General features: G+C 43.5%; 1 protein-coding gene across 1 annotated transcript in view; it reads right to left on the bottom strand.

Moving 5' to 3' along the window:
• Positions 1–844: 844 nt before the first annotated feature.
• The window catches only part of nsg2 (neuronal vesicle trafficking associated 2), a gene marked incomplete at both ends in the record, with an annotated part of 42,912 nt that continues 17,162 nt past the window's right edge, over positions 845–26,594 (bottom strand). The window contains 2 exons of the mRNA XM_083760709.1: positions 845–1,078; positions 2,987–3,097. Coding sequence (XP_083616835.1) covers positions 845–1,078; positions 2,987–3,097 — 345 coding nt within the window. The remainder of the gene's footprint in view (positions 1,079–2,986; positions 3,098–26,594) is intronic.

The following is a 26,594-nucleotide window of genomic DNA, read 5'->3' as shown; positions in this document are numbered from 1 at the left end:
GTGTTTGTGTGTTGCTGTGTGTGTGTGTGTGTGTGAGCGCGTGTGCGTGCATGCGTGGGCGTGCATAGCCTATGTGTATGTAGCTTTCATGTATGTCTATATCTCCAGCACTCGCCAGTGTGGGCGCACGTGTGCGTGCATGTGTGTCTGTGCGTGAGTGTGTCTGTGTCTACATGTTTACACCGCCATATTTTTTCTTTTCTTTTCGTCTTAACCCATTAAGACCTGGAGACTTGATTCTACAAATGTCTTCTATAAATCATGACAGTTTTCTGGAAAAAAAAGTATGTTTCTAGTCAGTGGTGCTCATGTCAAGGACCCCAAAAATGTAATGTAATTGGCCTCCGACCCCCATCTGAAAATATGTTGTTCTAGGATCCCCCTCCCCCGCAGAAGCACAGATTTGCGTTAAAAAACATTAAGGAATATATATTCAAAGATTTGCACGCGTTTTCACAGTTTTTTTTTTTTTTCATTTCCAAAGATATGAGTTAACAACGTTTGCCGTGAAAGAATATACTTTATATTCAAAGATCTGCGCCACATTTTCAAGATAAAAACAAAAATAGCAGTTCTACAAGCTCATATAGCATGCCACTCGGTGACGCGCTACGAGCTTGTAGATCTGCTCGTTTTCAACCAGCTATAGTTGAAAATAACAGTTAAAGTGGTTAATTAAAGGACCACTTCACCACTTTTTTATGAACATTAGTACCAATTATATGAAGGTAGGTTGAAAAGTGGTGAAGTCGTCCTTTAAAAATCTACAGTGACACAGAGATAAAATGCGTTCCAGGTCTAAATGGGTTTCTCCACATGCCCCCCCCTCCTCCCCCCCAGGGTCTCAGTGCCCCCCCTCGCTGATGGCGGCGGGGGGCGGCTTGTTGGCGGCATCGTCGTGTTGGCTAGCTGCGCCTGCGCCTGCTCCTCCGGGCAGCCAGGGGGCGACGGAGCGCGACGACGTGGTCTGCTTGGCCGCCATGCTGTAGTGGCTGATGATGGTGTAGAAACGTCCCCGCGAGCTGGCGTCCTGCGCCGCGTAGTACGCCTCTAACGATGCCGGGATGCACCGCTTATGCTGCGTGAGAGAAAGAGAGAGAGAGGGTGCATGGGAGAGAGAGAGAGAGCTATGACTGACAGGCAATTAAGAGCAGCTGTGTTGCCCTGTAGCATTGAACTGCACATTAACCCATTCTGAACGGGCACCCATTTTGGTGTCAGCATCATGTCGTGCTTTAGCTATTGAAAAATAGCAGATCTACAAGCTCATATCGCGCCACCGAGTGGCGCGATACGAGCTTGTAGGTCTGCTATTTTTGAAAAATCAAAGACACTTTTAGAATCTGATCTCAGGTCAGAATGGGTTAATAATGAAACTGTCAGGATGTAATAGACATTTTTAGAATCTGATCTCAGGTCAGAATGGGTTAAACTGGGTCAAGTGAAAACACTGTGGAGTAGTTCTGCTGCTGCTGGGACCTCATACACGCATATCAAACGCGTGTTCTGTCTGTGTTTGATGGTCGCCTCGATGCTTTTCCAATGGTTTGGTCACATGGTCTGACCAAACATTTTTGTGTTTGATTGCTGATTGTTGCTGCCCCCTCCCCCCATCAAACACAAATGTTTGGTCAAACCATGTGACTCCGAGGGGCACGGTGGCACAGTTGGTAGTGCTGTCGCCTCACAGCTAGAAGGTCCTGGGTTCGATTCCCCGCTGGGGACGCTGTGGGCACTGGCGGCGTGTTCCCTCCTCCGCGTCATCAGTGCCCATACCCGAGGCGGGGGTTAGCGATAGGGCCTTTCTGTGTGGAGTTTGCATGTTCTCCCCGTGTCCCCTAGGGTAGATACCCTCACAAAAACATGCCGTAATCCTGGTCCCTAAAACTACCTCCCCCTGGCCAGCCGGGGCGCCTGATGGAGGGGAAAAGAACTGGTCGGAATAACGTGTCCCTTCCACATGCTACGTCCGGCCGGGGAAATTCCCCTCTGTCAGGTGAAAAGAAGCAGCTTGGACTCCTCATGCATAGAAGGAGGCATGAGGTCAGTCCGCTGCCCCCCCCAGGTTGGCAGAGGAAGTGTAGCACCCAGGATTACATTAGATAATTGGCACTGGGTGAAAAGAAAACTGGGTTACAAAATCGTGGGATAAAAAAAAACAAAAAAAAAACATGTGACTCCCATTGGAAAGGCATTGGACGAGGGGGGGGGGGGGGCATGTTAACGTGAGCACACGTGCTGTTTCGACACCACACTGTCTGCTCCCTCCTCAACCACCGTAGGCTACATGCATGCTGAAAGCCTGGACACTGACTACGACAGGTTACAGCCTGGACACTGACTACGACAGGTTACAGCCTGGACACTGACTACGACAGGTTACAGCCTGGACACTGACTACGACAGGTTACAGCCTGGACACTGACTACGACAGGTTACAGCCTGGACACTGACTACGACAGGTTACAGCCCTGCACGCACCCAGCGTGACTGCGTGACACACTGAACATCACCATCACAAGTATTCATATGTTATGACCCAACAGATATAAAAGTGCACAGGATTGTAACTGTTGTCAAGGCAATTAATCCCCCCCCCCTATCACATTACTCACACTGAACATAATTTGCTGTTCATATATTCAGAACGGGTAAGGACTAGTAATATACTGTACAACTCTTTAATGTTAACGTCGGCACCCGGTCATTTCGGGGCCTCGGGTGTTGTACTCGGGTATAGTACATAGCCAGGTCCGTTTTGCTCCGGTTCTGACATCTCTCTGTACTTTTTGTGTTCGGAATTCGGAATTCTAAAAATTGCTCTGGGCATTTATCTCTTCGTACTTTGGTATAGGCTACGCGTCGTTCAAATTGTACCCGTGAAGACCTCTAGTACAAGTTTTGAGCTTGCAGATCTGCTACCTCTTCTGTGTGACGCTGCACAGACAGACAGACACTGGTGGTCACCATAGTGAAGGTGTTTTACCTTGTAGATGAAGGTGTCAGGACAGGCGTGGTCGTAGGTGAAGGCTTTATAAACCACCAGGAACACGATGCAGGCCAGAAACGCCAGCGCCAGGATGATCAGGATGCTCACCTGCCAACACATTAGAAAAAAAAACCTTTCATTATAGCTTGCATGCTCAACCGTTTTAAAACCCCAATTCAAGCCTGGGAAGCATGCTGTGTGTCATTTTAGATGTTGGCGTTAGTGTAGGATAAGCCAAAGCCACCCCCTATTTTTTGGTTGTTTATTTAATTATAATTCATATTCTACTCAGGTTCATAATGCAGTTAATGACATTACAAGTCAAATAGTTAAAAAGATAAAAGTTCATGCATAAGTGTATTTCATTTTGTCATTGTTCTATGTAATGTTTAATAGTCTCAAATACAAATAGTCACTGTGTTTCTGCCCTGCCAAGAACAAAACAGAGCGATTGCTCCTCTAAGCCACAAGGGGGCAATATACTCCAGTGAGTCAGCATGTTTCTGCCAGTCAGGCAATGAGGAAACCAGTACATCCTGTATATGGTGATTGTGCATATAAGCTGGACAACATGTGTCTCACTCATTTTGTGTGTTTAATTGTCTTGTTGCAGGTGAGATATAAGAGAGTGGGTTAATTTAGACATACTGTATAAAGTAGCTGAACAGGGGATATGTGATAGTGGGAAAAGGTAGCCGTGTGTCTCCACAATGTTTTAGAGTACTGTCTGTAGTCAGGTTTTGCTTAGCAGCTTAGCAGCTTAGCTAATAGCTAGCAGCTAATGCTAACTCTGTGATAGTGACTGCAGGAGGCCCCAAGCTACTACTGTCTGTCTGATGTTATTGATAATAATTCCAACTCACTGTGATAGTAATATGCTATTGTGGAAACAGAACTATTTGGTGTCATGTATTTTTGTTATTTTGTTTAAACTGAATGTGATGTTATGTATTATTTTGTTATGTCCAGTGACAGGGCTCGACGCTTAGCATTTTTCCAAGTAGCACGTGTGCGCCTAAGTTGAAAAATCTAGTAGCACACAAATTATTTTAGGAGCACGATGAAAAGTGATCAAATAATGTGTTTTTGAGGGGCGCTAGCCCCTCCTATATACAGCTTTAGTCCCCACACGTCTCAATATTTTCCATTGACAATGAACGGAGAAATTAGGTCAAAATTCCAATAATTATGACGTAAATTAAACCATGATGTATGATGATAAGAGTGCCCCTCACTTCACACAGGTGTGACTTTTCTTTAATAAAGTGATATGAGGTAGGGGCAGGCAATATGACAAAATATTATATCACAATATATTTTCAGAAATGATCACAATATTGATATTCATCTGGATATCATATTTTTTTAATATAATCTAATCAATTTGTTTTTATACTGATAGACTATTAGTTTGGTATGCAGAATTGCAGATAGATAGATAGATAGTCAATTCATTTTATGAATGGATGGACAGACAGACTATCCGTTTTTATCTTGCTGTTCCATCATGTGAGTGTGACATTTAGACAGTGCAGAGGCTACTCAATGGTGAATTAGTATTGTAACATTCTCCTTGGCTCTGACTGCTTCAGTTCAGACAGAACATCGAACATATAGGCTACACCTCGGCGTGGTGGAAGGAGGTGGTGGGGGGGATCTTTGCCTTTTTTACGTTGCTCGTTATGCAGGCCAGTGAGGCCACTGACTAGCTCTGGTCCATAGCTCTAGTCTAATGCGTTGCATTTAGAGTTATGGACCTGAGCTAGCCACTGACTAATAATATATCCAGCCAGGTCGGTCATTCGTATTGCGCTGCGCACACGCTTTTAGCGAGGTGCTAAGCAAGGGTTGTTTTGGTATACCAATCAATCAGTCTACTCCATGTGCGTGTGCACGTGCACTATTTACGTGCGCGGCTGCACGCTGTTTCACCCACGTTTGCTTAAAAGTTATATCAAGTGATGTTTTAACATTACAAACTTTCTAAATAACTTTAGTATTCAACGTGTCGGGGTCCTAGCAACTCCTTCTGTCTTCTGTGCTACCCTGCTGCGTTCGCTCCGCTGCTCAGTGCTGACCAGGGGGGCAGTCAGCCAGATATTTCGTGAAGCCTCATTTGAAATCGGTAGTTCATATAATGGCCTGTTGTGGCGCTGGACTGGACCCCAAAAGCCCCATAGCTCCATAGAGGCCCATGTATTTTGGCCCAACTTCACCTAGACTGTATTACCTTAATAAACATGGTCATGAATACTTTCTTCTTCCAGTCACTAGTTTAAAGTCTCATTTCTAATGTCATAATATTCTTTTTGGAAAATTATGGTCCCATTAATTAAAAAAATGACCATAAAGAAAAAAAAACATCGCGTATGTTCTGAGGGGCGTGGCTACCGTTACAGTCTATGATCGGGATTCCCCTCCCACTCGAGTCAAAATAAAAACCAACGGAGAAGAAGGGGGGAAGTCCCGCCTCGTTGTCTGGGCAGCCAATGGCCAGCTGGTCCAAAACGGAGCCAGCCAATGGCCAGCTGGTACCAAACGGATCTAGAAAGATGGCGACTTACATCAGGAATTACCATATTATTACAGGCTTCATTTTACGTTCATGTTAGACCCGGCGAACGCTTTGTCCATATTCTTTACAGTCTATGGTGCTGACGGGGAAGAGAACTGAGCAACACAGGGAGGGGCGGGGCGGTGGGAGCAAAGGGGACAGATCTCCAAATGAACGCCGCATTGAGCCTCGACACGTTGTTAGCTTGTAGCTCTGCTCTTTTTGGCGAACGACACCGCCGTTCAGAAATATAAATTTAGGTATAGAACCGCGACTATAGAATGTGCACTTGCTGTAGACAGAGACTTCTCTTTATCACGATTGAATGGTCAAATCCTGTAGTCGCACCTGTGCGACAAATTTAATTTTACAACTCGCACGGTGATATTTTTAGTCGCAAAAGCGAGTACCTAGTCGCACTGTCGAGCCCTGTCCAGTGAGTCAGCATATTTCTGCCAGTCAGGCAATGAGGAAATCAGTATGTATCCTGTATATGGTGATTGTGCATATAAGCTGGACAACATGTGTCTCACTCATTTTGTGTGTTTAACTGTCTTGTTGCAGTTCCTTGATGTCCAGTAAAACGGTCATAAAATCAAACCACACTGATATGGACTCATTCATTGAAGTGTGTAACATTGGCTCACCTAAAAAATAGCAGATCTACAAGCTCTGCTATTTTTTTTTAATCTTTAGGGGGTACATCTTGAAAGTGTTTGAATAATGTTGAAAATATTTGAATCTATTAATAACTGAATTGAAAAAAACAGTTTGGGAACTACTGAATGGGTTACGTTTAGGACCAGGTTTAGGTTTGGACATTACAAGGGTTTTGGGGATAGAGTTAAATTTAGGACCAGGTTTAGGTTTAGGACATTACAAGGGTTTTGGGGATAGGGTTAAGTTTAGGACCAGGTTTAGGTTTGGACATTACAAGGGTTTTGGGGATAGAGTTAAGTTTAGGACCAGGTTTAGGTTTAGGACATTACAAGGGTTTTGGGGATAGAGTTAAGTTTAGGACCAGGTTTAGGTTTGGACATTACAAGAACAATAAATAAGAAAGAAAAGGCACGTTCTCGCTTACGCGTCTGCTCATGACGGGAGCGTAGTGTGGACAAAAAGCTGGCCACAATCCAGCTCTTGTCGTCTGCTTGTGCGTGCATGAAACACACATGAGTGTGTGTGTGTGTGTGTGTGTGTGTGTGTGTGTGTGTGTGTGTGTGTGTGTGTGTGTGTGTGTGTGTGGTCGTGATGATAGATGGCAGGACAGAAGCAGTGTGAGGTCGGTCGCGCCTCAAGGCAAGGTGTTCCTGTTGCACTAAATGATGAACAACGAGGGCGGTGACACCGTTCAAAATGACCGGCTTCACTACTTTTAAAATAACAACCAAAAAGGGACGGTTTTCTACATACAACATTCCCACCCGAGCAATAGCAATATGATTACCAAAATATATATAGATTAGAACAATAATATTTGAATAAAATATTTGTTTTGTATTTTATTCGGCTGGAGAAATGAAGATGCAGTGTTGTGTTCTCTCATGCAACACATAAGCTATACGGGTCCTTCTACAACTCTAGATGAAAACCATTCTGTTTATCGAGGTTAATAATATTAGGCTATGTTTTATTTAGATTTATTTTTTATCTTATTATAGCCAAATGTCATTTTATAATTAAATGTATTTTATTTATTGTTGCTTTATGTCTTGAAGTTAATTCATATATAATGTTTCATGTAAAGCACATGAAAAGCCCTTGTTGTTGAAACGTGCTATACAAATCGCCTTGCCTTGCCTTAAGGAATAATAAAATACCTAACGTTTCATTTAGGTCTAACAGATGCCTGTGGGCAGTACAGTAGTGTATTAATACCCATAAGTACATATATTTTTAGGTAGTTTGATGTATGAGGGTGTCAGGAAGGTAACCTACAAACCAGGCTGTTTCTTTTACTACCATAATATGGAACATGTTTGGTTCAACTGACCACTGGTGAAGATTCTTCTATAGAGTATTAAAAGGATAGAGACTAAACTGGCGCGAAGCTCCGCCCCCTCCGCTATTCATGTCAGTGGAAGTTGCTCAGTGGCGTTTTGAAGCACCCGGAAGGCTGCCGGAAGTACCGTCTATTTCCGCATTTATTCGCTGATTCATGCAGCATTTGGACACCAAATTTTGGTGTCCGGAAGTCCAGAAATGCGGATGTGCAGCTGGGCTTTAACATTGGGCGCTCGGTTGCACGGGTTTCCTCGTCAAGAATCCACGGGTCCGCCTGCAGTCCTTCCTCTTACCACTAGGGCCCAGCGCTTCAACATTGGAGTGCATAGCTGGCCCCTTGGGTAGAACAGTGCATGCGGTGCTCAACCTTTTTAGGCCACACCCCCCCCCCCCCCCCCCACTCCCCAGAAACGTTGAAGCTCCTATATGTTCATGGAGAGGTGAACGGACGTTCAGTGACGTCATGTTCGTAACTGTGGTCTAAATGTACGAAGTATCTTGTGCCTATACAGTTTTCAAATAATTGTCCTGTAAAAACTTAAATAATTTGCCTCTGTAATGGTACTAGACATACATTATTGAAAGATGGAAATGCTCAAGCAAAGTAGGCTATAAGTACAGTAATTATATAATATACTTAGTTACGTTGCACCACTTAAAAAATCACACTCGTGTTAGTTAGTTAGTTTAGTTAGTTTATTTATCTCAGTCATTTACAGTACAGTACATTTCAGAATGACTGAAAAGGTTTGGGCTGAAGCCGAAGCTTATTATGCCCACCTTATTAATGATTCAAATAATAAAAGGGATAAAAAAGGAACATAAAAAAACAAAAAAACAGGAACAATAGCAATGGGAAAACTGATTCTCTGTATAGTGCACTGCTGTGCTTCTTATATACATTATTGGCTTATATGCCTTATACTAGTTACGCCCACATAGATTTAGCTTTTTTTAAAGCGTGCGTTTATATTTGAAGTGGTTGCTTCAAATATAGTGTATATTTTTTATTATTGTTTACTTTTACTGCATATGTGTTTGTATATTTGTGTTTGTAGTGGTTACTTAACAAATAATTAATATTATTTATATATTATTTGTATTTATGTAATTTTGTAATATCTACTGCCTATGCATACTGTATATATTAAAGTGATTTTATATATTTGTCAATTATCTTAGCCTTATGTGATCTTTCAAATGTTCTTATGGAGTTGCTCTCTTTTAGTTCTGTATTGAGTTCGTTCCACAGATTCACCCCAGTGGCAGATAGACATCTCTCTTTTGTGTTAGTCCTTGAGATTTAGATTTCTTTGAATATTCCATTTCGTATCTACTCTCCCTGGGCTTGAACAGATCCTTCATGCAGGTTGGAAGTAGCTTATTGTAGATCTTATACATTATTGTAGCTGTGTTGAGGTTGACTAGGTCTTCAAGTTTCAGTTTGTTGTTATTTATAAATAGTGTATTTGTTGGTGCACAATATTCAGCCAGATTAATTATTCTTATTGCTTTCTTTTGTAGGAGAGAAATGGGATATATTATTGTTTTGTATGTGTTTCCCCAGATTTCAGGTTAAATAAGGCAGTTGTACTGTTCTCAGGGTGTCGTCCATGACACAAATCAACAGCCAGCCAAACTCAGTCCAATAAAAGTCAGGATTCATCTCAGTTTGCCTTTATTGAGATGCCGGTGGTCAACTTTCATAAACAACGAGTGAAACTGTAAAAATAGAAAACATAAAATACACAATCAGCTCAATAACATAAGAAAACCTAAGCACATGCTAGGCTAATCATTCAGTAGTTTGCAATTAAATTAACACTACCTCACATAATTTAAGGCAAGCAAACAATCATTAAACATCCCATGTAATAAAACAAAACAACTCAGATTAAGCTTACAAAACATGAGTCAAGGCAATTGTACACAAACAAACTTACAAGAGATGGTTTCAAGCCAAAAACAAAGAATGACAGTAGCAGCTTCTGTGTGTGTGTTTGCTCCTAGGCTGCTGGAGAACAACTGACTTCTGCTGTCCTGCACACCTGAAATTACTGAACCTCAATTGGCTGCACAATTGGCTCCTAATTACACCTCAAAGCTAGACTAAATGCACACACATTAGGGGGGTGTCAAACCTATCTAATAAACTGAATAACTGGGACAGCACAGCAGTATTAAGGAGTTATATATAGAGTGTCTGGAGTGATTTTTTATTAATAATGTATTTCATTTTATACAGAATTGCAATGGTTTTTGATATTTTGGTTTTTAAGTTGTCTATATGGTGTTTCCAAGTGGGTTTGTTGTCAATAATAATTCCTAGAAATTTTATGTGGGTTGCTTGTTCAATTTCCTTGTTGTTTATAGTTAATTTGACTGGTGTATGTATTTGTTTATTACCAAAGACCAAAGACGATGAATTTTGTTTTGCTGATGTTTAGGGACAATTTATTGATGTCAAACCATATTTTTAGGAAGTGTGAAGTGAGGGCTGCTCTTATCATCATACATCATCACATTCCGGCCAATCACTTTTGGCGTCCTCACTTTTCTGTCCTCACCTTTTATGTTCAATTATTAAGCCCTCAGCCAATCAAATCGTCGCCATGGGGTATAAGCTACTTCCAACATGCACACACACAAAGCTGCAGGGCGGCCCCTCAAAAATCACTCTTGTGTGAAGCCTTTTATCACGATGACCATGTATGATCACCCGCTTACGGCATTTGCCATTTACTTTTATGTACGGGAGAAAAGTCGTCATAAAAAGTCCATAGACGTCACGGACGGAACGCACAAAAGCCATGCAGGAAGAAAATGGTGCTGCAATGCCACCGAGAGCAAAGCTGTAAGCTAACTGTCACATTGATCTCTGCAGCAGACACCCTGTGGGAGGTGGAAATATGCATTTGCCTTGCCGTTATCACTGCAAAGAGGATTATGCTACCACGTCAACACCTTCCATTTCTCAGCTTCCACTTGACACCCCCGGCTTGGAGAAATCCACCAGCGCATTGTATAAGTAGCCTACTGTACTTAAGTACAATGATGCGTAATTCCAATTTCCAATACTTTACTTGTACTCCACTACATCTCGGATCCAAATATTTACTTTTACTCCACAATACCGTACATTTATTTGATTTCTTTTATTTTCTAGTTACTTTGAAGATTTGGATTATTGTTACAAAAAAACATACATTAACCACTTCATCCATGCATTTCGTCCATGTGAAAATAGCAGATCTACAAGCTCACAATGTGTTGTGGGATATTCTGCACAATGAGTGCTTTTGCTTTTGGTACTTTTAGTACATTTTGATGCCAATACTTTTGCACTTTTACTCTCAAGTATAGCCTACATTTTGAATGTAACAAAGTATTTCTCTATTGCAGTATTCATACTTTTACTTACGTGAAACATTTGAGTATATACCTTTTTCCACCACATGGATAATCCACACACAGGTGGTCAACGTGCGGCCCGTGGACCCCAAGGGGACCTTGTTGGGGCCCGCCTCGGTTTGGTGTTTATCCCATTTTCCGTCGCTAAATGGTCCCCAGATCTCACAACCATAATAGAGGGAAATTGGTTCTATCACAATTTAAGTCCAATTTAAGCCAGGTTTTAATTGGGGATGTCTATTTGATGTCTCTTTTGATAGACGCACGCACGCACGCACGCATGCATGCACGCACGCACGCACGCACGCACACACATGCACACGCACACGAACACACACACATCCAGTCTGTGTATGCATCTCTCTCTCTCTCTCCATCACACAGCGGGAGAGACGTCAAGGCAATTACAGATTGCGTGATCATTATAGTCTCTGGCGGCCGTGCGGGGGCGGGGGCGGGGTTGGGAGGGAGGGAGGGAGGGGTGTGCTGTTTGGCGGTGGGGTGGGGGGGGGCGGTGGGGTGGGCGGTGGGGTGGGAGGGGGCGGTGGGCGGTGGGGTGGGAGGGGGCGGTGGGCGGTGGGGTGGGAGGGGGCGGTGGGCGGTGGGGTGGGAGGGGGCGGTGGTATGGGTATGGTGGGGTGGGAGGGGGCGGTGGTATCCGGGGACGACAGAGGCTAAGTGACTGTTGAGTCTCGGTGTCAGCCGAGGGCGACGTATATACGCGTCACGGCTTATAGTCAGAACACTGACAGGCTCACTGCGTTTTACTGTTAACCCATTCTGACCTGAGATCAGATTCATACGAGGTTAACCGGCTAACTGTGTCTTAACCCTGTCCATCAGACAGAGTGACCGGCTCACTGTGTCTTAACCCTGAGTGACCGGCTAACTGTGTCTTAACCCTGTCCATCAGACAGAGTCCAGGCTGGACTACTGTAATGCACTTCTCCTCAGGATCCCTATAGCAAGAGCCTTCAGAAGCTCCAATACATCCAAAGCAGCGCTGCTAAGACCCTGATGAGAGTGCGCAAACGAGAACACATCACACCCATCCTCCGCTCACTTCACTGAGTCCCCATCTCATTCCGGACACAATACAAGATATCCCTGAGTGGTGAAGTGGTCCTTTAACCCCTATAGACTTTGTTCCCATTCATTCTAGGTCAGCAGCAGAATAGCCTTATATAACAGTATTTCCAAATCTGTTTGCAGAAAATAATAGCTGGTCCACAATTTGCCATGTACAGTATTTTACACGAGTTAGACTTAAATATGGAGTGACGCGATTTGTTTAACTTCAAGTTCTGTTTTGTATGTACTGTATGTGTCTATGGAGTTAACATTACTCTAATAGACACCCAGGTGTGGTTTTAATATTCAAATGTCTTCCCTGTGTATTTTTTGGTTTTCTTCCTGAAAGCTGAAAGCCTTTGAGTCAAAAGGTCCAGTCGAAATACACCACATTTAGTGACATCACAGCCCTAACCCCTCCCCCATTATCATACAACAGCTGTGAGTGAGGCTTAAGTTTGGGTGGGTGGTGCTAAGGTGAAGACCAGGTTGAACTGGTGGGTGTGGCCACATACAAAAACATCCTTTTAACACTTTCTGTACACTTTTTTTAGAAAACAAATCTAGCTCCTAGTATAATCATAGTATAGAGCGGCGCAGTCCCTTCCCCTTTCAGAACGACGAGCGGCCCAGGAAATGGAATGCAATGCATTTCTCCCATAGGATTTATTTAAAGGACAACTTTAGTTTTTTTCAACCAAGGTTCATGTTTTAGGTTGTTATTAGAGAAAGTAAAAGATGAGTGTTCATTTTCTTTCATTTGCTGCTTTCTTCCGTTTTAGGGATTTTAGCAGTTTTTGACAGGGGGGCGGGGGCATTCGAGCATGGGGCTAAATATGTATTTTTTAACACAACGTTATGGTGATTTATTTATTTATTATTTACTATAGTCCTAATAAACGCCAGGAAATTACATCTGGCCACAAAAGATCACAGGATCCATTGAATGTGACAAACTGACATATTGAGCCTATACACACAGTATAAGCCTTCCCCCAGTAGGCTACCTTCACATTCAGTAGATCCTGTGATCTGCTGTGGCCAGATGTAATTTCCTGACATTTATTAGGACTATAGTAAACCATAAAAAAATAAATCACCATAAAATTGTGTTAAAAAATACATATTTAGACCCATGCTCGAATGCCCCCGCCCCCCTGTCAAAAACAGCTAAATTCCCTAAAACGAAAGACAGCAGCAAATGAAAAAAGATTAACACTCATCTTTTACTTTATCTAATAACAAACTAAAACATGAACCTTGGTTGAAAAAAACTAAAGTTCTCCTTTAAGTATTTATTTAAAGACGGTTACGCCGCGGACAAAGCCAACTCGGATCGTGACAAATAATGACAATGAACACAATGTTTTGGGCCGATCAAATCATTAGAAAGAAGAAATTAAAGGCAGGAGACAACACTATTTTTTTTGTTTTTCTTCTTATAAATTATTTGATCGGCCCAAAACATTGTGTTCATTGTCATGATTTGTCACGATCCGAGTTGGCTTTGTCCGCGGCGTAACCGTCTTTAAATAAATACTTAAAGAAAATCCTATGGGAGAAATGCATTTCATTTCCTGGGCCACTCGTCGTTCTGAAATGGGGAGGGACTGCGACGCTCTATACGTTACCTGGTGATGATGTTTTAGGGAGGAAATAAATCACTGCACTTCGTAAATACATGTTCTACTGTCGTCCACAAATGTTATACGAAAGTAGAACAAATCTAGCTGGTGTACAAGCTGCGCAACGCATCACCTCAGGATGCATTGTGAGCTTGTGCAGCTGCTCTGCTTAGGGAAAGTGGTGAAAGTGTGTCTGTGGGTGAAAAGTATTGCCAAAAGCTTGTGAACAAATCACGTAGTTCCACACTTGTGGACGTTCCCAATGTACATTTCCCACCTCACCTTTCCAACTGGCCCTCTGGGCACTCCGCCACTTTGAAAACAACTGCTCCAAATACATGCACTGAACTTCATTATGGAAATGACTTTGTTGTATATTCATGCAGGATGCGACGCCTCTAAAGCTCCTGCTGTCGTTTGTTTCACAGTGCACGAGGGCTTCAGTGGCTCTGCTCCAGTGTTGTTGCATACAGAGGGCTTCAGTGGCTCTGCTCCAGTGTTGTTGCATACAGAGGGTGCGCTTAATACATGGATGAAGTAGCACTAACGTCAGCTCCATTCCCCGGGAGGCAGGCCAGTAATCCTCTTCATAAGCTGCCTGCTGCGTGATGCCATTTCAAAACGTGACAAGACACCATAAGTTGTTCTGTGTCTTTTTTTATGATAGGGGGGGGGGGGGGGGGGCTCTTCAAGCAAAGAAATACACTTTGGTAGAGGTTTGGTGTTGTGTATAGTTAACGCATCAGACCAGCTTAGTGTACTTGTGGTTAGTGTCTGCCCTGGGACTGGGAGGTCGGGTTCGACGTTGATCCCCGGCCGGGTCATATACCAAAGACTCTGCGACATACTTGTGTCATGATTTGGCCCTCTGCCTGTTTATTCCCCTCTTTCTGTATCCCTCCCTCTGCCCAGTTCGGCCACTCCCACTTCCCATTGCAGCCCTCAGTCCTAGTTACACACCTGGTTACACTCTCATCAGCCCAGCCAATTACAAACCTGTGAACTCTGCTACAATCAACCCACCTATAAATACTGGACTCCTTGCACAAACTAACTGTCAGAACATAATTCCTTGTCCGGTGCTTCATGTCGTTGTCCCCTGCTCTACCTTGATGTTTTGGGTTTGTCTTTTTGTATTTACTGAAGAGTTTGCATTCATGGACTTCCTCGTGGCTACTTTATGCTTCTGAAAGGTTTTGCTATTTGGACTTATTGCTTTGCTACTGCTACTTATTTTGTAAGCTTGACTTTTTGTTTAATAAAGCAGTTATTATTAACTTCCCTCTGCATTTGGGTTCAGTCATTCTGCCACCGTGACAACTTGTACATCAAGCTGCCTCACACTACAGAAACACTCGGCAAGGCTTACTTAACCTATCATGATGTAACTAGTCCAATTAGCTTCAAAAATGCCTCCTCTCGAAGTCGCTCTTTTAGAACGTGAACAAATGCAAAGAAAGCTGATTCCGAGCATGCAACAAATCCAGTATGGCATTTGTTTAGAAGAAATTATTATTATTATGAACACAGCTATAGCCTACTGTATGCTGGAATGTATGAATACATTACATTATCTATTGTGACCTTTATCCATTATTCATAAACACCTGCATGAGCTCAGCAGGGAATCACAGGTTTGTCTGTCTGTCTGTCTGTCTGTCTGTCTGTCTGCCTGCCTGCCTGCCTGCCTGCCTGCCTGCCTGCCTGCCTGCCTGCGACTATATGAGAGACAGACCGAGCATGGTGAGGACCAATTATATGAAGTTAGGTTGACAATGTCAGAAGCACGTTGTCCTTTAGGGAATCAGACCGTTAGGAGGTAATCCTTCTAAAGAACCGGAATCATTAAAATCCTAAAGGGTCCCAAACTATGCAGGAACACAACGGGAAAGGCAGGGCAGCTGTGCCTCAGGGGTCGAGTGGCCGGTAGAACGCCATAGAACAGAGTATTTCTGAATTGCAGTATTGCTACCTTTACTTAAAGTAAAACACTTGAGTATACTTTCCTCTCACCACTGACATGTTCGACATCCAGGCTAACTGCAGCCTCTAACTAGAAATGCACTCTGTCGAGCTGCCAACTTGCGCAATTTATCTCTCACCACTACAATGGGTTCTAAATATTTTAAGAAACTTTTGAAACTGAAATTGTTTACACGTCATCCACATTTGTCGGTGTTGTCCCTCGGAAACCACCGCTTTTACATAAACATACATAGTTACACCAACAATTCACAATCCCTGCATGGTTGGCCGAGGGGACCACCAAAAATTCACAATCCCTGGTTGGCCGAGGGGACCACCAAAAATTCACAATCCCTGATTGGCCGAGGGTGTCACCAAAGTGCGCATGCAGCGCCCTGATTGGCCGAGGGTGTCTACGACATACGCAGCCGAAAACAGTACTTGCTCGCGCAAGTAATTACACACAGCAAACACCCGGGAGGAGAGCAGAGGTTGTCACTCAGTGGCGTGCACAGACATTTAGAGGGGCAGGTGCTCAAGTGAAAAAAAGGGCACCTTGTGCAGCGCATTTTGGGGCGGGAACCCATTTTGGTGCTTTAGCTATTGAAAAATAGCAGATCTACAAGCTCATAGCGCGCCACCGAGTGGCGCGCTATGAGCTTGTAGGCCTAAATAATATAGTAGAAGCTTTTTTTTTTATCAAGATAAAAAAAAAAAAAAAAAAACTTTTTTTTAAGAGCAAAATTTCCAAAAGGGCAGGGGGTGCTCTAGCACCCCCTAGTGTCTATCTGTGCACGCCACTGCATGTTGTCACTGAGCCACAACTATAAGATCTACTGCTACAGTGCATTAACAGCAACCTCATCCTCATCCTCATTCTCAGCCTTTTCATTTGTTGATCGGTTATGTCCCGTGGTTATTCCAGACATGACCAGTTCGCTATGACTCTCTACATAACATGTGGGTGTTGCTGCAATGGGGAATGGGAGTTCTGTCTATAGAGTCATAGTGAATCTACATGGTAATGTGGTTATGTCTGCGCCCTACATGGAATTGGATCCGTGAAATGAAATGAAATGAAATGTCGTATCCGTGGGCATAGTGGCCCGAACGTCTAGTAAAGTAAAAAGTGGCCCAAAACTGCACTTGAATGCAGAACTTGAGTAAATGTAGAAGAACAAACTAATTGAAAGACACTTTCCATTCCAAAGATCGGTTTCTATATACAGACTGTCCTTAAAATACTTAAGAAAATAAAGTAAAAACCAAGAGGAACCATGCAGGAAGTGCATTTATCTTAATAAGTGAAGAACTCTCACGGGCATTTGGTTTGGTCTGTTTCCATTTCTGTCAATGCCAAATTGTAATTATCTTTAACTGCAGCAAGGGCATTGTGTTGAATTAATGCTCCCCAAATAATTAAAAGGCATTATATGCAAAGGAGAAATAAAAAAGGGGGCGTGCTTGGTCTTCTTGAAGTAGTGGCACTATTTAATTTATAATGTAATTTATAAACTTTAAAATACCGTCACGCCCGTCGGCCCCCTCCTCATCCTCAACCTCTGTCCTTCAACTTGGACATTAACTTGTTTAGTTAAGATCTTTAGTTGTTTTGGCTGAGTGAGTATTATGTTTACTTGTTTAGTATCAACTTTGATATTCTTATCCCACGATTTTTGCAACCCATTTTTTCACCCAGTGTCAATTATTGAATGTAATCCTGGCCTCTACACTTCCTCTGCCAACCTGGGGAGGGCAGCAAACTGACCTCATGCTTCCTCCTATGCATGAGGAGTCTAAGTTGCTTCTTTTCTCCTGACAGGGGGGAGTTTCCCCAGCCGGACGTATAGGGCGTGGAGGAACACGTAACTTACTTAGTATGTTCAGTATGTTCTGTGACTATAGCTCTGAGTTCTTGGTCGATCTGTTCATAATGTTTGCTATCGTTTGTTATTACCTGTCTTGTCTCCCACACTGATTATTTTAACCCTAGTCACCTCACCTGTGTCCTGTTTGCCCGAGCCTATCCCTGCGTTGATTGTCAGTTGATGCACTCTCTCGAGATGCCAACTTGCGCCTTGCACACAGTATAGGCCACGTATGGCCTACTTGTGCGCAAGCAGAGCACGCCATGTGGTGCGCTCACCACAGCTGGTACGACTGCACGCACGCACTCACGCACGCATGCACGCACACACACTGCTGTATCTCCTCCCACACTTTGCCTTTCAATTCCCTCAAAGAAACAAAACAACGAAACAGAAAACAGCCATTATGATTGCTTCATTGTGTGATTGTTACAGCTGTGCGTAAGTGCGTGTCAATGAGTTGCATTGGTGTGGTTGACCTTAAAAACCGTCTCGTTCCGACCCGACCCTTTGGTGTGGTTTGGGCTTTAGTCCTATACCTGAACATTTTCCTAAATATGTAAGGCTAAATCCACATTTGTTTTTAACCATGAAACCATGTCTCCTTTGAGGACAAAACACACACACACACACACCCACGTGCACACACATGCACACAATGGCAACACAATAGAATATATCTTTTCTCCTTATATTGCACTGGGAGCTGGCTTGCTAATTATAGTATGTACACCAATTAGTCGTGGTCTCTATGGAGACGGCACTTCAAACGGTGTGTGTGTGTGTGTGTGTGTGTGTGTGTGTGTGTGTGTGTGTGTGTGTGTGTGTGTGTGTGTGTGTGTGTGTGTGTGTGTGTGTGTGTGTGTGTGTGTGTGTGTGTGTGTGTGTGTGTGTGTGTGTGTGTGTGTGTGTGTGTGTGTGTTGTGGAGGCTGCCGCCTATGGAATCGTAGTGGGAGGGTGGGGGGGATGGAAAATGGACTGATATACTGTACTGAGAGAGAGAGAGAGAGAGAGAGAGAGAGAGAGAGACCATGAATAGACATGATGAGAGTCACGGTCACCTCTGCGACCCTCTGTTCCCCCACAGTTTCTCACAGCACGTTGAACTGCATCATGGGAGAACAGAGCACACCATGTGGTTAGAGTGTGCACGTGTGTCGTTTGAACTCCCAGCCCTGAACAACACAGATTTGTCTCTGATACGGCCATGTATGGGCATGTGTCCCTGCTGTGTCTCTGATACGGCCATGTATGGGCATGTGTCCCTGCTGTGTCTCTGATACGGCCATGTATGGGCATGTGTCCCTGCTGTGTCTCTGATACGGCCATGTATGGGCATGTGTCCCTGCTGTGTCTCTGATACGGCCATGTATGGGCATGTGTCCCTGCTGTGTCTCTGATACGGCCATGTATGGGCATGTGTCCCTGCTGTGTCTCTGATACGGCCATGTATGGGCATGTGTCCCTGCTGTCCCTGGTGCCTCCGATACGGCCATGTATGGGCATGTGTCCCTGCTGTCCCTGGTGCCTCCGATACGGCCATGTATGGGCATGTGTCCCTGCTGTGTCTCTGATACGGCCATGTATGGGCATGTGTCCCTGCTGTGTCTCTGATACGGCCATGTATGGGCATGTGTCCCTGCTGTGTCTCTGATACGGCCATGTATGGGCATGTGTCGCTGCTGTGTCTCTGATACGGCCATGTATGGGCATGTGTCCCTGCTGTGTCTCTGATACGGCCATGTATGGGCATGTGTCCCTGCTGTGTCTCTGATACGGCCATGTATGGGCATGTGTCCCTGCTGTGTCTCTGATACGGCCATGTTTGTTTTGTGCTTACATAAGTATGCACACAGACAGACAGGTGTGATGTGGAAAGTAACTACGTGCATTTACCCAAGTACAGCAAAAAACAATACTTGAGTAGTTCTGTTTGTTGATACTTTAAACGTCTACTGCACTACATTTAAGAATACCCTATTTAAGATGTGATTGGAAAACGATTAAACTATTATTACAAACAGGCATTATTAATGCCAATTAAGCCCGATTTTGTTTGTGAGCTGCCATCGATGAGTATACAAAAACGCTAATCCATGCCTTTGTTTTTTCTCGGCTTGACTATTGCAATGCACTTTTTTCAGGACTCCCTAAGAAAACGACTGACAGATTACAACTTGTCCAAAATGCAGCAGCTAGAGTCTTAACTAGAACTAAGATGAGAGAACATTGTCCGGTTTTCGGTGAGATTTGCCGGGATCCGAATTCCCAAGAGATACAGCAGATAAGCTACGTTTAATACGCACAATTGATTTATTTAATGCTTCAATAATTTCCTTGTTTTACGAATCAAATATGCTTTTTATAGGGTTTTTATTAGTTCATTCCTTAAACATAAACACATATAACATTCACACGTTTGTTCAAACTTCCCCAATGCAGACTGACAAATAGTACCTTGGAACTTGTGCATTTGGCACGCCCTTGAAGTCTAATGCCTGACCTACTCTCTGGTAAAGTGTGGTTATTGAACATATTAGTTTGTGTGTGGCGTGTGCCACTTCCAACTATGTGGTTTTAAATCTACCATCAAGATTATCGATTGGAGACAAGAACACATATAAACATTTGGTTACAACCTAATTATCATATTTACACATTTATAACATATTTATGGAATAATGCACATATCATATGATTATATTTACCGCTGGCCTCTGCAGATCTCTATCATCGTGATGGTATTAGATGAATCTACCTTAGTTCTGGCCAAGACAGTACTTTAAAGAAATGGTTTGCCTTTGCAACCAATCCGAACGCAGGGTCAGTTTTTCTGCCCTTGCCCTTTAGCCAATGAGAAGCCACAGACATTTCCGCCTGTGGATTCTGACATCAGCCCCTTACAACAGCCCCACCACTTCCGGTCATGCGAGCTGTTGCTTACCTAGATCAAATGTCTAGATTAACTGTAAGATCATTACATTCTTATATTATCTAGGCTTTACTAACCCAGTATAATATTGGTTACATTTAGAACACATTTTACAATGAAAGGAAGAATCTACCAGATTATGGTTTCTCCCTCTACATGTTCTGCTCAGTTTCAGAGTTCTCTCCTGCCAGCCTGTGGCCAGGTCATAAATCCCTTTGTTCCCTTGACTGGCACTGATAAGGATTTCCACAACCCCCTACCAATGGTGGCTGCTTTCATGGAATGTGCTGTGAGAGCCTGCAGTTCTCCCTTGCAGTCTCATCAGGGTGAAAATAGCTGATCAATACTTATGACCTATTCTATATTTTACTACACTTCTGATAACACATCCTTGCACATCCATATATAATTCGACACCCCCTATGTCAGATATGAAAAATTGATATGGGTTTGATCAATTTTCCATATCTGAGCGATTTTTTCTATTCGGGCGTCTAAATGGCTTTAAGTTATAACGTTTATACAACTTTTAAAACACACTAAATAAACACAACACATCAACTCATTAGAAATCAATGCTACTTAATGTTTGTACTAATAATGTGATTGCTGGAAGTGAACTATATTTGGTTAGTTCCTCCTCTTATTTCACTCCTCCACTTTTTTGGGAGAAGCCATTTATTGCCATGTCAGTCAAGCCTGAGCGCCATGGCATTATTTCACCTCCTGTCCGTTTTTATGGCTTCCTGCCTGGACACAAAGTTAATTCTTTATCTACACATTCCTCTAACTTAACTTAGTCAAGCTGGAGGAGAATAAACAGTCGCGTCTGCTAACCTTATCTCAACACCCCCATCTGTCTGTCCACAGGATGGAATTCACATTGGATAAACACAGTTTCAACGAATGCAGTTTATTACCTAGCTAACCTGATCACAAAAACCTTTTGGCTTTGCTACTTTGTTAGGGACATTCCAAATTGTAATTGAACAAATAACCTATTTTGTATTTCAAACAACTTGGTTTCTTTCAACCTTTTGGATTTTTTAACTTTAAAGCAACCCAATTGAAAATGGCAAGTTTGCAACATTTTCACCACACTATGTGTTTTCCACACATGTGGTTGTTTGTGCGTGTGTGTGTGTGTGTGTGTGCCTGTGCGCGCGCACGCGCTCAAACACCACCTCTTCACACGTGCACTAAACTTCTCTCCCCTCATTGAAGAGAAGTCAATCATTATTCAGCATTCTTCAACACAATTAAACACCACATTTTTCAATGCACAGTTCAGTCACACATTTGTCCATGTGAGTGTGTGTGTGTGTGTGTGTGTGTGTGCTGATTGCAGATTGTGACACCTGATTGTCACTGCTCCCCACATCCTGCTGTGCAGAACAATGGGAGGCCATGGGAGCATTTACTTGCTATCCCCTGGCTGTGTCAGCTCTGATCTCGCTGACTCAGAACTGGCAAAAACGTTTTTCCATTTCCATTTTTTCTTGTTTATATCAGGGTTGGACAACAAAGCTTTTTCCTTAGCCTTGTGATCTGATCGACAGGCCCTGCAATGACAAACAAGCCCACAGGCGCATACCTGTGTTGGCACCGTGGTCAGCTTCTTTGTCTGTGGCCCAGACGGCCCAGATTGCACCGCACTGGACTTCGCCACCCCTGGCTTGTGAGGTGACTTACCCCCTATGGTGGTGAATCCCCGGGTTCCATCATCACACTCGTTTAAGACCGGTCTGGCCTCTTTCCCCTTGGGCCCACCCCCTACGATGGTCAATCCCCGGGCTGTGAGTGTGTGTGTTTTGGATGTCTGCACCTCCGACTGAACGCGAAGACTGGCACCGATAATGCCATCCCTCGAACCATTCAGCGTCTTTGTGATGAGGTGCTTTGACTCCCTGGCCCCGCCTTCGATGTCCATCGCAGGCACGGCGTTGATGGGCAAGGTGGTGTCAGTTGGATCTGACCCCCCCGCTCCTGTTGAAGAAGTGATGTGATGCTCCAGGGTCTCGATCCCTGGCCAGCTTCTCACCTCTGCTCCTTTTGACAACTGCACTGTGGCGGTTGTCTCCCCTGTGTCATCCACAGGAATCTCCACGCCAGCGACGTCCGTCACTGGCTGGACTTTGATGGACGAGCAAGTGACTTCCTCCAGGTTCTGGACCCCTGGCAGGCTCACCAGTCCCGTCGTTGTAGTCAGCTGCGCTGTCTCTTCTGCGATGTCCACAGGCAGTCCCACGCCAGCGATGCTTGTCGCCGACGTGGGTTCGATGAACAACTGCTCTGCTGCTTCCGCTGCTGCCGCCGTCCCTTCTGTGTCGCCCACAGGAACTTGCCCCTCGCCAGTGACGTCCGCCTCTGGCATGGCTTTGATCCCCAGCTCTCCCGCTGGGCCCGTGGACTTGCCCACGGTGGAGGGCTCTGGTCCTGCAGGATTTCTGCAGTTACCAGGCTGCTCCGTGGTGACAGGCTGCATCGGTGGCCCGTCTTCCCGCCCCTCTGGCGTCCACGTGGCTTCCCGCCCCTCTGGCGTCCACGTGGCTTCCGGAATGTCACATCCGGTCATCTCCGTCACTTCTCCCCTGGGATAGAGAAGGATCATGGTCTCCAGCCTCGGCCGGCTTTTCCTTTCTCCTAGGGTGTCCCTGCTTCCTGCAGGCTTATCACAGGGGCCTATCTGGCTCCCTGCTGTGTTCCTAACACTTCTCAACTCTAGAGCTTCCATTATTTTTTCGAAGCTAAATACAGAGCATATTTTTAAACAAGATAATAAGTCCTGCTTCTCTTTTTCAACAATATCAAACCTGCCCACGCTTTCTAATCTTTTGATATAGAATGCGGAGAGATCTCTCACGTCTCCTCTTTCAATTTGCAGTTCAATTAGCTGATCTGGAATACTGCTTAATGAGCCCCATTTGAGGCTCTCTCCCAAACTAAGCGCCATATTACAGCAACGAAGTTTGGACTCTTTACAGCTATCCTGTAGCTGCTTAAGCCAATTTTCTGTAGAAGCCATCTTACCCCCTCCTCCCCCACTGTTAACAATTTGTTAATAGGGTTAGTAGACAGAGGTTAGTGGTTAATTAACTTCACAACTCATTCACACAATTGCAAATGGTTAGTTTTCGCCCAGTTAATAATAGTTATATTAACTTGGACTCTAGGACACTCACTGTGCCCTCTTTTTACCGGGCGTTTCACGATTCGTATTTACGTATTTCGCGATCTCCACACGGTCTTTTATCCTCCCGAGACCGAGAGAAATAAGCATGCAACTTTTTCGAGCTGTCGCGTTGGCCTTTGACAAGGCAACAGCCTCTAACGGGTCCAATGATTTTATGCTTTTTACCAGGAAGGCCGTCCTTTTGACGGGTCCAAAATAAATGCCTCACTGGTTACCGTGTTAGTCGCGTTTATAGTTATGATTAACATTCACCATGCTAATTTAACATGCATAACTATTTGTATGAATTAAAAGGATCCCATAAATCCCGTAATCAATACCTTAGCCAATAAATCTTTTATTAGTAGTCTACTACCAGATGTATATTAGCCGTGGACGGTCGTACTCGATAGCATTATTTAAATCTGTCTCAGATTCTACTAAAGCACTATTCACAATAGTGGACGCTCCCGGCGCCAGTTTATATATTGACACGTCCTTAGATGCGATTTACCTACTTTGAAAGCACGCTTTTGCAGTGTTAAAACATTATTTGATTGTAACTATTTAATTACATCACGTTAATACAGCTTATCAAACCAGTCCCCTGTCACTCTCGTGTCAGACGGACTGCTTTCAAAGTCCCTTGCACTGTTAAGTACAGGGCACATTTGCATGACAAAGTCACTCTGCGCAGTGAGAAGAGGGTCTCCCCCGCCCACACATGCATCAACTGCTGTTTCAGTGCTGCTTGAGCACCCAGCTAAATAGCCTATTTTTATTGTGTTGTCACAGATAAAAGCACTATTATTATTTTAAACGGTCGGTTCCTAATCCGGCACAATTAAAACTTTATGTTTGGTTCAAATAGTCTCAAAACCAGTTCCTACCGACCGCCGATACAGAGTCATCTGCTCTAATCGATCAAATGACTAATGCCAAACTTTTGTTTAAACCACAGTCACTCATTTGGGGTGGCTGTGTTTATAACCCCGTTTTCCATAGACCCATATCTATATGACAACGGGTTTTTTACGGTGTCGCATTTAGTTAGCCCAAATCAGACGCATTGCGCGTTTGATATGTAGACACTAACGTGCTTTGCGGTTTAAACTATTTGAACGGTGCGCTTTAACAGCGCAACGATTCGCGACGGTGCACTAGTGCACGGAAGCGATTTAAATCTGTGCGCTCTAATAGCGCATCAAATCGTAACTGTGCACTGATTAAGTGCACGGCAACGATTTAAAACTGTCCGGTTTTCGGTGAGATTTGCCGGGATCCGAATTCCCAAGAGATACAGCAGATAAGCTACGTTTAATACGCACAATTGATTTATTTAATGCTTCAATAATTTCCTTGTTTTACGAATCAAATATGCTTTTTATAGGGTTTTTATTAGTTCATTCCTTAAACATAAACACATATAACATTCACACGTTTGTTCAAACTTCCCCAATGCAGACTGACAAATAGTACCTTGGAACTTGTGCATTTGGCACGCCCTTGAAGTCTAATGCCTGACCTACTCTCTGGTAAAGTGTGGTTATTGAACATATTAGTTTGTGTGTGGCGTGTGCCACTTCCAACTATGTGGTTTTAAATCTACCATCAAGATTATCGATTGGAGACAAGAACACATATAAACATTTGGTTACAACCTAATTATCATATTTACACATTTATAACATATTTATGGAATAATGCACATATCATATGATTATATTTACCGCTGGCCTCTGCAGATCTCTATCATCGTGATGGTATTAGATGAATCTACCTTAGTTCTGGCCAAGACAGTACTTTAAAGAAATGGTTTGCCTTTGCAACCAATCCGAACGCAGGGTCAGTTTTTCTGCCCTTGCCCTTTAGCCAATGAGAAGCCACAGACATTTCCGCCTGTGGATTCTGACATCAGCCCCTTACAACAGCCCCACCACTTCCGGTCATGCGAGCTGTTGCTTACCTAGATCAAATGTCTAGATTAACTGTAAGATCATTACATTCTTATATTATCTAGGCTTTACTAACCCAGTATAATATTGGTTACATTTAGAACACATTTTACAATGAAAGGAAGAATCTACCAGATTATGGTTTCTCCCTCTACATGTTCTGCTCAGTTTCAGAGTTCTCTCCTGCCAGCCTGTGGCCAGGTCATAAATCCCTTTGTTCCCTTGACTGGCACTGATAAGGATTTCCACAACCCCCTACCAATGGTGGCTGCTTTCATGGAATGTGCTGTGAGAGCCTGCAGTTCTCCCTTGCAGTCTCATCAGGGTGAAAATAGCTGATCAATACTTATGACCTATTCTATATTTTACTACACTTCTGATAACACATCCTTGCACATCCATATATAATTCGACAAACATATTACTCCAGTTTTGGCATCACTGCACTGGCTTCCGGTTGTTTTTAGGATTGACTTTAAAATTCTGTTACTTGTCTATAAAGCTCTCAATGGTCTCGCACCTCCGTACCTCCGTGACTGCCTACCTAGATATGTCCCTAACCGCCCCCTCAGGTCCTCCAATGCTGGCCTACTTGAAGTGCCTAAAAAAAAGTGCACAAAAAAGTATGGTGAGGCAGCTTTTTGCTTCTATGGCCCAACAGCCTGGAATAAACTTCCATTCGAGCTCAGACACGCACCCTCTGTAGACATTTTTAAATCTCAACTCAAGACTCACCTCTTCACCCTTGCTTTTAGTTGAGTTTTATTTTTATTTTTTATTTTTGTATGTGTTTTTATTTCTTTTATGTTCTTATATTCAGTTTTGTTCTCTGCTATTGTTTTATCATTTTAACTACTTGTGTTTTATTGTATTTTATTTTTGTGTCCTGCCCTGTGAAGCACTTTGAGCTGCATTTATGTATGAAAAGTGCTATACAAATAAAGTTTATTATTATTATTATTATTATTAATTCAAATCCACTGACTGGTCAATTCATGTTTATTTTATTTTATTCATGCTCCTTTGAAGCACGGCTAGGCGGCCATG

The sequence above is a fragment of the Protomyctophum parallelum genome (genome assembly GCF_964188405.1).
Source record: "Protomyctophum parallelum genome assembly, chromosome: 1".
Lineage (NCBI taxonomy): Eukaryota > Metazoa > Chordata > Actinopteri > Myctophiformes > Myctophidae > Protomyctophum > Protomyctophum parallelum.
This window is presented reverse-complemented; position numbering and strand designations above follow the sequence as displayed.